The sequence below is a fragment of the Equus caballus genome, chromosome 5, assembly GCF_041296265.1.
Source record: "Equus caballus isolate H_3958 breed thoroughbred chromosome 5, TB-T2T, whole genome shotgun sequence".
NCBI lineage: Eukaryota > Metazoa > Chordata > Mammalia > Perissodactyla > Equidae > Equus > Equus caballus.
In genome coordinates, this window is record NC_091688.1 from 27,951,841 (window position 1) to 27,966,614 (window position 14,774).

At 36.2% G+C, this 14,774-nt stretch overlaps 1 protein-coding gene and 1 pseudogene across 8 annotated transcripts in view; one reads left to right on the forward strand and one right to left on the reverse strand.

The window, feature by feature from the left end:
• LOC100057500 (membrane cofactor protein) overlaps positions 1 to 14,774 on the forward strand; it is a 63,307-nt gene that overhangs the window by 24,291 nt on the left and 24,242 nt on the right. For all 8 annotated transcript variants that reach the window (XM_070267892.1, XM_070267891.1, XM_070267889.1 and 5 more), the window contains exons 2-5: positions 2,742 to 2,930; positions 3,263 to 3,365; positions 9,886 to 9,971; positions 10,813 to 11,010. In XM_070267892.1, coding sequence (XP_070123993.1) covers positions 2,774 to 2,930; positions 3,263 to 3,365; positions 9,886 to 9,971; positions 10,813 to 11,010 — 544 coding nt within the window. In that variant the 5' untranslated portion in view covers positions 2,742 to 2,773. The remainder of the gene's footprint in view (positions 1 to 2,741; positions 2,931 to 3,262; positions 3,366 to 9,885; positions 9,972 to 10,812; positions 11,011 to 14,774) is intronic.
• On the reverse strand, positions 7,652 to 8,041 carry LOC106783151 (ubiquitin-ribosomal protein eL40 fusion protein-like; annotated as a pseudogene).

Here is a 14,774-nt window from a genome sequence, read left to right on the forward strand (position 1 = left end):
AATTGCTGCTGAGCAGGGAGGAAGGGTGTTCCGAGCAGAGGGAGCAGTGTGAGCAACGGCTCAGAGATGTGACGTGGCTCGAGGATTCATGGACTGCCAAGCTACCCAGTGAGGCAGCAGTAGGGCAAAGGAGGCGAGAGCAATGAGAGGACTAGATCATAGAGTGAAAAATTGTGAAAAGCAACAGGATAGTCAGGAATGAACAGTCACCATCATAAAATTCAGGCATGATGTTATTACCTGTCCTTTTAGGGCACCTTGAGCCGTTCTGTTTGACTTGGCACAACGCAGATCTACATTAGGGTTGCTCTAATTTCCCCAGGCTCAGTAGCAGGTCATTTCTTGAGGACTAACTTGCAGACACAGTGTCTTGGTGTAAGCACGCAAGGGTTCCAGATGAGAGACCGTGATGGGAAGTGGTGGTCGTAGTGGAACCAGGCTGCCTGGCTTCACTCCTGGGTCTTTCTACCTATTGGGAATGTTTCTTGGGCAAAGTACTTCACCTTACTATGCTTCAGTTTGCTCATCTTAAGGAGGGGCAAATAGTACCTGGAACTATTTTGGAAGAGTAATCTCAACTCATAGGATGATCATGAAGATTAAGTTAGTTTAAAAGCACTTAAAATAATGTTTGGCACAAGTAGTGCTTAAATTTGCTTTTTCTAAAATTATTACTATCATCACTATTCTTGTAAGAACCAACTACTGGAATCTTTCATTAACCCACAATATATAGAACAAATATAACCCACAATCTTTAGAGTTCACCTTTGAGAATGTTAAAACACCATTTCATATAATAGCTGTAGTGAAGAATGGATTCATGATAAAATAATAAACTAAGCATAAATATTTTGATGTGAAAGAAATTAAAAACTCTGGTAAAGGGAAATGGCTGTAACTAAATCAGTGAAATAAATTTGAAGACAGACAGTCAGCAAAGAAAAAAAATCATGATTTGCATATACCTCTGGAACCAGTTGGCTGAACAGTAAAGAATTTGAATTTGGATTTAAAAGTGTGTAGAACTGAGGGGCTGGTCCCGTGGCTGAGTGGTTAAGTTCGCGTGCTCCACTGCAGGCGGCCCAGTGTTTCGTTGGTTCGAATCCTGGGCGCGGACATGGCACTGCTCATCAAACCACGCTGAGGCAGCGTCCCACATGCCACAACTAGAAGGACCCACCACGAAGAATATACAACTATGTACCGGGGGACTTTGGGGAGAAAAAGGAAAAAGAATAAAATCTTTAAAAAAAGAAAAAAGTATAGAACTGATTCCAGTGATCATTCAGCTCTGGCGTTAGGTACTAGAAATGCAGTGATGAACGAGACATGGTTCTCAAGAAGGTGACAGACTCACAAGGAGTATAAATAATAAAGAATTACAATATGAAAAGAGCTATGGTAGAAGTTAGTTGGGGCAGCAGGAGAACACTTAACCCAGTTTTTTGATTGAGAGATGTCAGGAGCTTCAAGGAAGAAGTGGCATCTAAGATGAAACTGAAGGATGAGTGGGTGGGAGGAATGGCAGGGTCCCTGGTCAAAGTTGAAGTAAAGTGATGCATGGAGCCTGCAGTGCTAATGTAATTTAAGTCTCTGAATGGACACTACATGAATTCAAATATGGCTTGAGAATAGTGCAAGAGTGAACAGCGTCCTGATAGTGACAGATTTTAAAAGACTGTTAGCCATGTGAAGGGGCTTAGACGTTATAGTGAGGGGAATGGGGAGCCATTGACAGGCATCTGACTTGGAAGAACATTGGTCACTCTGTCATATCAATATTATTGTAGTTGCAATGTAAGAAATTGCTGAAGTAGAAGTGACATTATTTTAAGTAGAAAAAATGGCCCCCCCTACAAAATAAATCCAAAGTAAAAAATTTATCTAAAAGCGTAGCAATGTAGTACCTTTACTACAGGGATATATTGGACAAACAGCTACCTCAGGGTGCTTCTGAGGGACTGCATGATCCATTGATCAGTGAAGGAAGATTGAATTATATAAAATAATGTCCATGAAAGCAAAGTGTTTTTCATGTAAGCCTGTCAAAATAGTACACTGTGATATTTAAATGGCTTCTATTCACTTATAAAATTCTCAATTCACCAATATGAAAGATATGAAATATCTTACATTTTGAAGGACTTCAGTCCATCTTTATTTTGATCTGTGAAATCCATGATGCTTATTTAATCACTGCCTCTTAGCGTAGCATTTGTTGAGCACCCGCTGGGTAGAGAGTGTAGTAGAAAAAGAAGGCATGTGATCCCTGAGCTCTCGGAGCTCGCCTTCTGAGAGGAGACTGAGCCTGCAGTGCCAAGTGATCATGAGTTTGTGTTTCAAACTGTGGAGGGTAATCTCAGCAGAGTGGTATATACTATAGAGACTTCTTTGAGGAGATGTGAGTTTGGGAATGAATTTAGAAAAAAGTGGGGAAGGATGCATACCTATAAATATATTATAAACCAAAAACATTGATTTTGTCTCTTCAATTTACCCATGAGTGAAAATTAAGCTTATTCCCCAAGAAACCAAAAGCTAATAAGATGTTATTAAAAACAAGCAAGACACATCGTCCACAACTGCCACCAGTTGGGGAAAAGCATGGACAGTCATTTAACATCTTTTCAAGAATCTTTCCCTTATCCTGTACTTCTTACCTGCTGCCAGGCCACAGGCCCTGTCTGGTGAAAGAGGTGAAATGCTTTATTTTCATGTTCTTATTCTCTTTTTTCTAGATGCCTGTGGTGATCCACTAAGATACGAATCTATGAAACTGAAGGGTGTCGCTCAACCCCGTTACAGCCCTGGTGCCACAGTAGAATACGAGTGTCGTCTAGGCTACATGCTCAAGAGACCTCCTCTTCCCACCTCTGCCCGCTGTCAGGCTAATAACACATGGACACCTCTCCAGGAGGCTTGTACCAGTAAGTAAACAAAACATTTTTTGAGTTTTTTTTTTGCTCTAGAGATATTCACACATTTTACAGCACACATTCCACTACTGAGATGATCATTTTCTCATGTGAATGTAGGTTTTAGAAAGCAAGGTAGTTTTTAGGGCTTTGAAAAATCTCCAGGGAATCTTTTTCTTGGCAGCTGGTTGCCAAGGTCAATGTGAATCTTAAGTTTGGCCTTATCATAGTTAAAGAAAGTCAATAATATTCCCACAAATTGCAAAGAACAATGTAGAATTTTGATTTCGATTAAAATCTTTTGAAATTCATATAAAACAATGAATTTGAAAATTATCTTTTAGGAAAATCATGTCCACATCCAGGAGACCCCATAAATGGCAAAGTAGAATATGTTAATGGAACTTTGACGTTTGGTTCACAGATTCATTATTTTTGTAATGAGGGGTAAGTAAGTTGCTCCTTAGAGGAAATAAGGTAACTGTTTTGAAGTCCATTTTTGTCTTGCTTCTTTTCTAAAGCATGTCCATAAAGTTGATTCCATTTTGCTTTCTATGTGACAAGTTGTGCTTGTAGCCGAACAACTCCTGGGCTTTTTATGGAGGTTGAAAAGATGTGTAATTAATAGGAAGAAATTTGAATTGAAGGAAAGCAAAATTGTACACTACTATCATAATAATAAGCCTATCCCAACAGAGTGCACTCTATTTAAAACGGCCAGCTCTCAGAGTTGAAGTAGGGCTTCTGGAAATGGGAGGTAGAATTGCCATCCAAAGATACTCTTATACTGACTGAGGTAACACTGGAAGGGGCCAGCAGACCAAAATTGACCTGGTCAGTCGGGACCATAATGTTGATCAAGATGTCTTAGTTGGAAAACCTTATCTTTGAGACTGCTGCGAAGGAATGAAGCATCTCAAAAAGAGGTCCTGAGCACTTAATAATAGCCTTTGTTCTATGGGGCTCTTTTAATAGTATGTATTAGGAATACTGGGCATTTATGAAAAATGTGTGTTTAGAGGGTAAGTGTAATACACTATAGAAATGCAACTGATTTTTTAATATCAACTTTGTATCCTGTTACTTTGCTGAATTGATTTATTCTGATTTTTTTGAGATTGTGTGTGCATGTAATCTTTAGAGTTTTTTACGTATGAGAACATATCATCTGCAGACAATGATAATTTTACAGCTTCCTTTGCAATTTGGTTCACTTTTTTTTTTTTTCTTTCCAAATTGCTCTGTCTAGAACTTGCAGTACTATGTTGACTAGAAATGGTAAAAGCAGGCATCCTTGCCTTGTTCTTCATCTTAGAGGAAAAGCTTTTAGCTTTTCACCATTGAATAGGATGTTTGCTGTGGGTTTTTCATGTATGGCATTTAGTATGTTGAAGTTGTTTCCTTCTGTTCCCCATTTGTTGAGTATTCTTATCATAAAAACATAGTGAATTTTGTCAAATGCATTTTTTTTGCAGCAATTGAGATGATCATATTGTTTTTTTCCTCTATTCTGTTGATGAGGCATATTACATTGATCGAATTTCCTATGTTGAGGATGTTTCCATTCCAGGAATAACTCCCACATGCTCATGATGTATAATCCTCTTAATATGCTGCAAAATTGTTTGCTAGTATTTTGTTGAGGATTTTTACGTTAGTGTTCATCAGGCATATTGGTTTGTAGCTTTCTTTTCTTGTAGTGTCTTTGTCTAGCTTTGGTATCACGGTAATGCTGGTCTTGTAGAATGAGTTTGGAAAACTTTCTTCCCTTCAAATTTTTGGAAAAATTTGGTAAGGATTGGTATTAGTTTTTCTTTAAATATTTGGTAGAATTCGCCAGTGTAACCTGGAGGCCCAGGGATTTTCTTTATTGGGAGATTTTTGATTACTGTTTGGGTCTCCTTAGTAGTTATAGGTTTATTCAGATTACTTATTTCTTAATGATTTGGTCTTGGTAGATTTGTGTTTCTAGGAATTTGTCCATTTTATCTAGGCTATTCAGTTTTTTGGCATAAAATTTTTCATAGTACTCTCTTCATATTTTTTATTTCTGTAGAATTAGTAGTAATGTGCCCACTTAATTTCTGATTTCAGTAATTTTAGTCTTCTCTTTTTTCTTAGTCCATTTCACTATAAGCTTGTCAGTTTTGTTGATCTTTTCAAACACCAAGTTTTGGTTTCATTGATTTTCTCTGTTGTTTTTTTCTTCTCTATTTTGTTTGTGCTCTAATCTTCATTATATATTGCCTTCTGCTAGCTTTGGGTTTAGTTCTTCTTTTTCTAGTTCTTTAAGTTGTAATGTTTGGTGGTTGATTTCAGATCTCTTGGTTTTTTTAATGTAAACATTTATAGCTGTATGGTCCCCCTTGGCACTGCCTTTGCTGCATCCCATAAGTTTTGATATGTTATGTTTTCATTTTCATTTATCTCAAAGCATTTTCTAATTTTCCTTGTGATTTCTTCTTTGATCCAGTGGTTGTTTAAAAGTTTGTTATTTAATTTTCACAATTTTGTGAATTTTCCACTTTTCTCTTTGATATTAGTTCCTAACTTCATCCCATTTTGGTTGGAGAAGAGACTTTGTACAATATCCGTATTTTTAAATCTATTGGTTAATATTAATTTGTGGCCTACATAATTATGTTGTTATTTTGGTATTATATGTTATATATTATATAATTAATTGTATTATAAATTACATTAATTTGTTTTATTAATTTGTGGCCTAACATATGGTCTGTCTTGGAAAATGTCCTGTGTGCACTTGAGAAGACTGTATATTCTGTTGGATAGACTTCTCTATATGTGTCTGTGAGGTCTAAGTTTATTGTGTTGTACAAGTCCTCTGTTTCCTTATTTATCTTCTGTCTAGTTCTATTCATTATTGTGAATGGGGTTTTGAAATCTCTAACTATTATTGTAGATATGCCTATTACATAGAAGTGTGTATTTATCCCTTGAATTCTGTCACTTTTTGCTTCATATATTTTGATAGGCTGTCATTAGGTACATAAATGTTTATACTTGGTATATCTTCTTGCAGTATTGAACCTTTATTAATATATAGTCTTCTTATCTCTTGTAACTATTTTTGATTTAAAGTCTATTTTGTCTGATATTAGTATAGCCACCTCTCCTTTCTCTTGGTTACTATTTTCATGGAATAACTGTTTTCATCCTTTCACTTACAACTTGTTTTTGTCTTTGCATCTCAGGTGAGTCTCTTGTAGACTGCATAGAGTTGAATTGTGTTTTTATCCATTCTGCTAGTCTCTGTCATTTGATTGGAGAGTTTGATCCATTTACGTTTAATGTAGTTACTGAGAAGGAGTGACTTACTCTGTCATTGTGCTATTTCTTTTCTATATGCCTTATGGGTTTTATTTTTGTCCTTCATTTCCTGTATTACTGTTTTCTTTTGTGTTTAGCTGATTTTTGTAGTGAACTGTTTAAATTCTTTTGTGTATTTTCGATGTCTATTTTCTTTGTGGTTACCATGAGGATTACATTTAACATCCTATAGTTATAACACTCTAATTTGAATTTATACAAACTTAACTTCAATAAATTAGAAAAACTGCTTCTCTACAGATCCATCCCCAACCCTTCTCGATTTTGATGTCATGCTAGCCTCTACACTTATAATGGTAATACTAGCTTCTACACTAATATTATCTTTATGTTCTTTAAAAAGATTAGTCTCTGAAATCAGATAGAAAATTTGCGGTAACAGTCCATTATCATAGTAATACTAGCTTTCATAATTGCCCATATATTTACCATTGGTGAGATGTTTATTTATCCAAATGGCTTAGAGTTACTGTTGAGTCCTTTCATTTCACCTTTCAGGGGTCCCTGGAAATTTCTTGCAGGGAAAGTCTAGTGGTCACTAACTCTGCCAGTTTATTTTGTGAATGCCTGAATTTCTCCTTCACTTTTGAAGGACAGTTTTGCTGGATAGAGGATTTGGGGGCAACTCTTCCTTTTAGCACTTTGAGTATGTTGGTCAACTGTCTTATGGCTTCTGAGTTTCTGATGAGAAGTCTTCTGATAATCTTATTTAAAATCCCTTGGATGTGATGATTCACTTTCCTCTTGAAGCTTTCAAGATTCTCTCTTTGGCTTCTGAAAGTTTCGTTATTGTGTGTCTTAGTGTGGGTCTCTTTGAGTTCATCTTACTTGGAGTTTGTTGAGCTTTTTGGATGTTTATATTCATGCATTTCATTAAATTTAGGAAATTTTCAGCCATTATTTCCTCAACTGTTCTCTCTGCACCCTTCTTGCTATTTTCTCCTCCTGAGAGTCCCACAGTGTTTATGTTGATCTGTGTCTTGGTGTCCTGCATGTCCTTTAGGCTCTGTTCATATTTCTTCAGTCCTTCTTTCTGTTCCTCAGACTCAGTAATTTCCATTCTCGTATCTTCAAGTTCAGCAGTTCTTTCTTCTGCTTGCTCAAATATGCCTTTAATTCCTATAGTGACTTTTTCATTGCAGTCATTGTACTTTTCAATTCCATAATTTACTTCTGGTTTCTTTAAGGTTTCCTGTCACCTAATTGATATTTGCATTTTGTTCACACATTATTTTCTTGACTTTATACAGTTCTTCTGTTAGTTCTCAGAGCATCTTTAAGACAGTTTTTCTTTTATCTTTCAAATTTTATTGAGACCCCAGGGCCTTGGGGCTCAGTCAGGAGGCCATCCTACAGGCAAAGGAGGAGCCAGTGAAGAGGACTTATCTGACCTTCTTTTTGGGGCACGGGTGGTTCTTGTGGCCGTATGTTGTGACAGTGGACAGCACAGGGGTGCAGGCGAGCATAATACTTGCTGATCATCCTGTAGCAGTTGTTTTTCTGGGTGAGCTGGCAGAGGGAAGGCTTGATGATGCCACCCCACAGGTGAAGCACCAAGTACACTGTGGACTCTGTCTGAATATTGTGCTCTGTGAGACTGTGCCTATCCTCTAACTGTTTGCCTGCAAAAATCAGACATTGTTGAGATATGATGCCCTTCTTGTCTTGGATTTTGGTTTTGACATTCTCACTGGTGTCATTAGGCTCAACCTCAAGAATGATAGTCTTGCCCTGCAGGTCTTCATAAAGATCTGCATGTCTGCATCTGCTCTTCAGCCCCTCATTGAAGAAAAAGAAGGTGGTGGTAGTGGAAACTTCCAATTTGCCACCGAGAGCACCTGTGCAAGACACGTATTTTAAAGTCTTTATTTAGTAAATCCACCGTGAGGTCTTTTCAGGGACAATTTCTGTTGATTTATTTTTTCTTTTGAATGGACCATACTTCCTCTTCCTTTCTATGTGCTGTGATTTTTTGTTGACCTGGACAGTTGAATCTAATAATGCAGTAACTCTGGAAAGATTATCCCACTTTCCTAAGGCTTGATGTTTTATTGGTTTTGTCTTTTTATTGTTGTAGATTGTCTCTGTGCTGAGCATCAGCCTGATGTGTAAACTGGAAGGACTTCTCAAGTCTTTTCTGAGCCTTTCCGTGGGAGTGCATAGTCACTTTCTAATTTTCCTCACATATGAAATTGTCCTAGTTTTTAATGCCTGGCTCCTGTGGGGGAGAAACTTAAAAATAAAGGGGATAGCAAAGGGCACTGAATCTTTAAATCCCTTGAAAATCACTTCAGTCAGCACAGAAGGGGCTCGTAAAAGTGGGGCTAGGTGTGACAGCAATGGCTGCCCACCTCTCTGTTTGCTTCTCTGAGATCAGAAGTAGCAATCAGTGATAAGAGGACAGATCACTGATAACTACAGGACAGAGTCCTTTTTGCCCAACCTGGCTCCTACAGGCTGCTTATAAGCTGCTCCAGGGACATATGCCTGTTGAGAGTGGGGGATGGGTAGCTGCCACTGCACTAGTTGCTGAAATTGACCAAAATTAAGGCAAATTACCTGTCTAAGTCTTCCCCTGGAAATTGCAAGCTATCAACAAACTCCAGAGTTCCAAAATAGTTACATGAATCAGATTCTACCAGTACAATTGTTGTCTGGGTGGGAGACACTGGGCTTCCATCTCCTAACATATTCTAATATGGAATCAGTGAACATTGGGGTAAAAGTCAGGTGGAAGCATGTACAGGCAGTTTCACTTAATATTTTTTAACTTAATCAAGTGAAAATATTGGAACATCCAGTTAATACTCATAGAGAGTCTGCTAGGCGCTTTGAAAAATACCAAAAGTTTAAGACAGAGACTCTTCTCAAAGAAGTTGTAGCCTTCTTAAGAAACAAAATATATCCAGAGAGATGTCAAAGCAAAATAGTAAATGAGAAGTACCAAATAAATAGAATTATTCATGATCATTGCAATGAGAGTCCGGAAGGAGGAGAGGGTGCTGTGAATTTAAATCATCAGAGAAGAGTTCATCCAGTAGAATTCCTGACCTATTCCTAGAAAGACATTCCGATCTAAAGATTACGAAGAGCCAAAACCTACCTGGCCCTCACTGTGTGCCAGATGCTAACTCATCTAAGCCTCAGAACAGCCCCGTGAGGTAGGTGCTATATCCGCTCTTCATCGATGAGGAAGCTGAGCCAGAGAAACATTAGGGGACTCGCCCAAGCTCCAATACAAGTCCCTCGTGGAGCTGGGAATAGCATCCAGGCAGCAAACTCCAGGGCCTCTTCTCTCTGCTCAGTCACTGTCCTTACTGCGCAGAATGGCGTGACTGAGGACGTAGAAATGCACGTGTAATGTGATTGCCAGAGATAGAAAAGAGGCCAGACTGACAGGTATGACAGATTTATTTAGACATTTTCCTCCTGGCCAGTGTGCATTTAAATGCAGAAACTCTTTAATTAAATTGCACATTTTGTTAGCAGTTTCATTATTTTAGAAACTTCTCAAACTACATTAGTGCGGAAAAACAACCATATAAGTATTTTCTTCATTATTATTTGCATCTTGTTAACTGTAAAGAACACAGTAAATTTGTCCTTTTTCTTTAAGTTTTAACTTAATTGGAACTAAAATTCTATATTGTGAACTTGTTGGAGAAACTGTGAACTGGAGTGACAATCCCCCACTATGTCAAGGTAAGTATCTTCTCTCTTTAGAATTTACAGCAGCAGTTCTCACACTTTGTGGCCTCAGAACCCCTTAACCTTTGAAATTAACAAAGACCCCAACGAGCTTTCCTTTATGTGGGTTATATCTTGATATCCATTATATTGGAATTAAAACTGAGACTTTTTAAATAATTATTTGTTAACTTTTAAGAACAGTGAGCTCACTACATGGTAACATATGGAACAGATTTTTGTGAAAAATCAATTTTCTGAAACAAATAGAATAGTGGCATTGTTTTACATTATCACAAATCTCTTCAGTATCTTTCTGAAAGGATGACATCTGGATTCAGTCTTTTGCCTTGTCACACAGTTTGTAGCCTTCGGAGAATTTCACTATACACTCATAAGGATGAAAGTGAAAAAAGACAATACTATCTTGGTATTGTGAACCACCAATTTAGCAAACAGATATACTTATAAATTCCAAAGCGTTTGTCAACCAGCACTGAATTTTATTTTTAATCACAAGCATATTTTCTCATTTAATTGTCAGCATCTCTTGTGATGAGAACAAAATATAGTGTGGCCTTGCAGATAGACGTAGATATTTCATCTAGATATTTTATATAGATACTTAAGGAAACAAGTTTCATTTTGAAAGTTCATTTCTTTGTTAATGGTTTGAATTTAGGATAATGCAATTTCTCATAGAATCCTTGTTCTAAATGGATATTGGATGCACAGCTAGATTGTACAAATCATATGGTAATGAGTCTATCGAAGCAGTTCCTAGGACTTTACTAATGCCATCTTAATCTTTTATGTTTCCTTTTGCCTTTCATGTCCGTGTTTTCCCCTTTTTAAGTGATGTATTGTAGACCACCTCCAAAAATACAAAATGGAAAACACAGCAGAAGCGACCAGGAGGAATTTAGATATGGTGAGGTAGTAGTTTATACTTGTGATCCTTCAAATGGACCGGATGAATATTCACTTGTTGGAGAGAGCAGGCTTGTCTGTTCTGGGAATGACGTATGGAGTAGTAAGCCTCCTGAGTGTAAAGGTACAAAAAGTTCCATTTATTTTCGTCTTCATATGTAAATACTGTAGAAACACTTTGGGAATGGTTTTACCTACTGGTAAGCAGAACAGTCACATGTGCATCCTCCTACTGTTAAATTGATTTCTAATTTAACTTAATATAGGTCAAATTGAGTGAAAAATAGTTCTAGTTGCAGAGTTCCCCACCCCTCACCTCACATGTTCTTGGCATTCCAATTTTACATTGTGAACTACTGCGTATGTACACAAGTAAGGATTTTTTTCTTGATAGCATCAAAAAATAATACATACTGCCTTTAAAAGTAAGAAAGTTTTATCTTGTATTACAAGAAGTCTGAGAGTTTTGGCTGTAGGAAGTGGTAGAGTAAATTGTAAAATACTAGCTCTTTTACTGATAAGATTGATAAATGTGACAAAACATATTTATAAAGAATATTTAAGGCCCTAGAGAGTGACCAACAGCAGGGAGACACTGAGGGGATTGGACTCTTGAAGGAAGGGAAGCACTGAATAACAACAAAATATTTGCTCTTTTCAAGTGCACACAGAACATTTTCTAGTACCATATTCTAGGCAATAAGATAATTTGTAACAAATTTTAAAAATCCAACATCATTTACAGTACATTATCTGCTCACAATAAATCCAATAAAGATATCTATAAAATCCTCAAATATATGAGAATCATGGAAGAGACTACTAACCAAGAACTGAGTCAAAGAAGAAGTCACAAGGGATATTAGAAAGTGTTTTGAACTGAATAAAAATGAAAACACAACAAATCAAAATTTGTGGGGATACAGCAAAAGCATTGCATAGAGGATATTTATAGCATAAAAATACTTGTATTTGAAAAAGGGAAAAGTCTGAAATTATTAATCTGAGCTTTTACCTTATGAAAATAAAGAGAAGAACCAATTAAACATAAAACAAGGAAACAGAAGGAAATAAATAGGATAGAGAGAAATCAAGGATATGGAAAAGAGGGAAAAAAAGAGAATCAATGAAACTAACACCTTTTTCTTGAAGAAGATCAGTAAAATAAATATACCCATAGCCAGTCTGACACGAAAAGAAGAAGATATACATTACCAATATCAAGAATGAAAAAGAACATCAGTAAATATCCTGCAGACATTTAAAGGATAATAAAGGAATAAAGCAAACAACTTTATCCCTCTAAATTTGACAGCTTAAACCTTCTCCCAAAGAGAACTACAGGCCCCGTGTGCTCACTGGGATGTTCTACCGAACATTTAAGGACAAAATAAGAGCAGCTCTACACAAACTCTTCAAGAAAATAGAAGAGGAGGGAACACTTCTCAACTCCTATCATGAGAATGGCATTTCCATAATACCAAAAGCAGACAAAGTCATTGCAAGAAAGTAACAAACATCATCTATAATGAATATAGAATCAAAACTTCTTAACAATATATTAACAAGTGAAATCCTGTCATATATAAAAATTAGAATATATTGTAGTCAAGTAGGAGTTAATCCATGAATGCAAGGTTGATTCAGATTCAGAAATTAATTAGTGTAATTTGCATTATAAAGAGACTATAAAGAAAAAGTCATGTGATCCTCTTAATAGATGCAAAAAAAAAAAGCATTTAACAGAAGTCATCATCTTTTCATGATAAAACCTCTCAGCAAACTAGGAATAAAAGGAAACTATCTGAACCTGTTAAAGGTACCTACAAAAATCCCACAGCCAACGTTATATTTAATGGTAAAAAACTAATTTATTTCTGGCTAAGGTAGGAAGAAGACAAGGATGTGTATTCTCTCCACTCTATTCAGCATTGTATTGGAAGTCCTAGCCAGTACAATAAGGTGAAAGATAGAAATAAACATGCATTTCAGAAAGGAAGAAATAAAATAGACTTTGTTTACTTAGGACATGATTGTGCAGACAATTTGAAAGACTGAAGTTTTATTAAGGTTGCAAGCCATATGATCAACATACAGAAATCAATTATATGTCTATACACTAGCAATAAGCCATTAGAAATTGAAATTTTTTAAGTAGCATTTACAACAGCTTGAAAATACACAAAATACTGGAATATAAATCTAACACATGTGCAAGATTTGAATGGTAAAAAGAACTAAACACTTATGAAAGAAATTAAAGACCACCTTGATAAATAGAAATTCAGTGGTCACGGATTGGAAGACACAATATAATAAAGGTGTCAGTTCTCCTTAATTGATCTATAAATTCTACACAATCCCAATAAAACTCCCAGCAGAAATTTTTCTAGAAATTGAAAAACTAATTGTAAATTTTGTATGAAAAGCCAACAGAAGTGGAATAGTCAAAATAATTTTCAAAAATATTAGAAGACCCATTCTACTTGTGTCAAGACTTACAAAATGTACTATAAAGCATATAATCAAGAAGATGTGCTGTTGGTCAAAAGATGACCATATGGAGCAATGGAACAGAACAGAGAGCCCAGAAATAGACCCTTTCAAAAGTGTCCAGTTGGCTTTGTCACAGGCATACAAATTTAGTGGAAAAATGGTAAAATACAGGCACAATTGGACATCCATATGCAAAAAAAAAAAGAACTTCAACCTACGTTAGCACCATATATGTTTACTCAAAATGCATCATAGAGTTAAATGTAAAACCTAAAACTATAAGACTTTTAGTAGAAAACATTTGTGACCTAGCCAAAGATTTTTTAAATACAACCCTAAAAGCATGATCCTTTAAAGAAAAAAATTAATGTTAGACTTCTAAAAAACTCAAAACTTCTGCTCTCAAAAGACACTGTTAGAAAAATCAGCAAACAGAGCCACAGACTGGGAGAAAATATTTGCAAAGCACATATCTGATAATGGCCTTCTATCTACAATATATAAAGAACTCTCAAAACACAATAATAAGAAAACATCTTAATTCTTAAAAAATGGGCAGAATGTTTGAATAAACCTATTTCACTACAGGAGATGAACAGATGGCCAAAAAGTACATGAAAAGTTGCTCAATATCCCTAGTGACCACAGAAATGTAATTTAAAGCCATAGTGAGATACCCCTATGCACCTCTTAGAATGGCTGAAAGTAAAGACAAAAACGAAAAAGTAAAAATACCATGTACGGGCAAGGCATGGAGCAATTGGAACTTGCATACATTGCTGGTAAAAATGCAAAGTGGTATGACCATTTTGGAACACAGTTTTTATTTCTTATAAACTTAAACATACACTTAACACACAACTCAGCAATGCAAGTAAAATGAATACATGTTCACATAGAAACCTATATGAGAATATTCATAGTCACCTTAGTCATAATCACCCCCTGCTGGAAAGAACCCACATGTTTTTCAAGTGTTGAGTGGATAAACAAACATGATATATCCATACAATGGAAAAGACTGCAATAAAACAGAATGAACTTCTAATCCATGCAGCAACAGGAGTGAATCTCACATGCATTATGCTAAGTGAGATAAGCCATACTCAGAGGCTGTGATCCCATTATGATATTCGGGAAAAGCAACACAATAGAGATGGAAAACAGATCAGTGGTTGGCCTCATTGGGGCAGTGGTTGGAGGGTGGAGAAGGTTGATTATAAAGTGGCATGAGGAAATATTGGGGGCTTATGGAACTTTTCTGTCTTTATTGTGGTGGTAATTGCATGATTATTTGCATTTGTTAAAACTCATAGAGCTGTACTCTTAAAAGGATGAATTCTACTGTAAGTTATATCTAGTACATCTAACTTAAAGAAAATCATTAGTGCA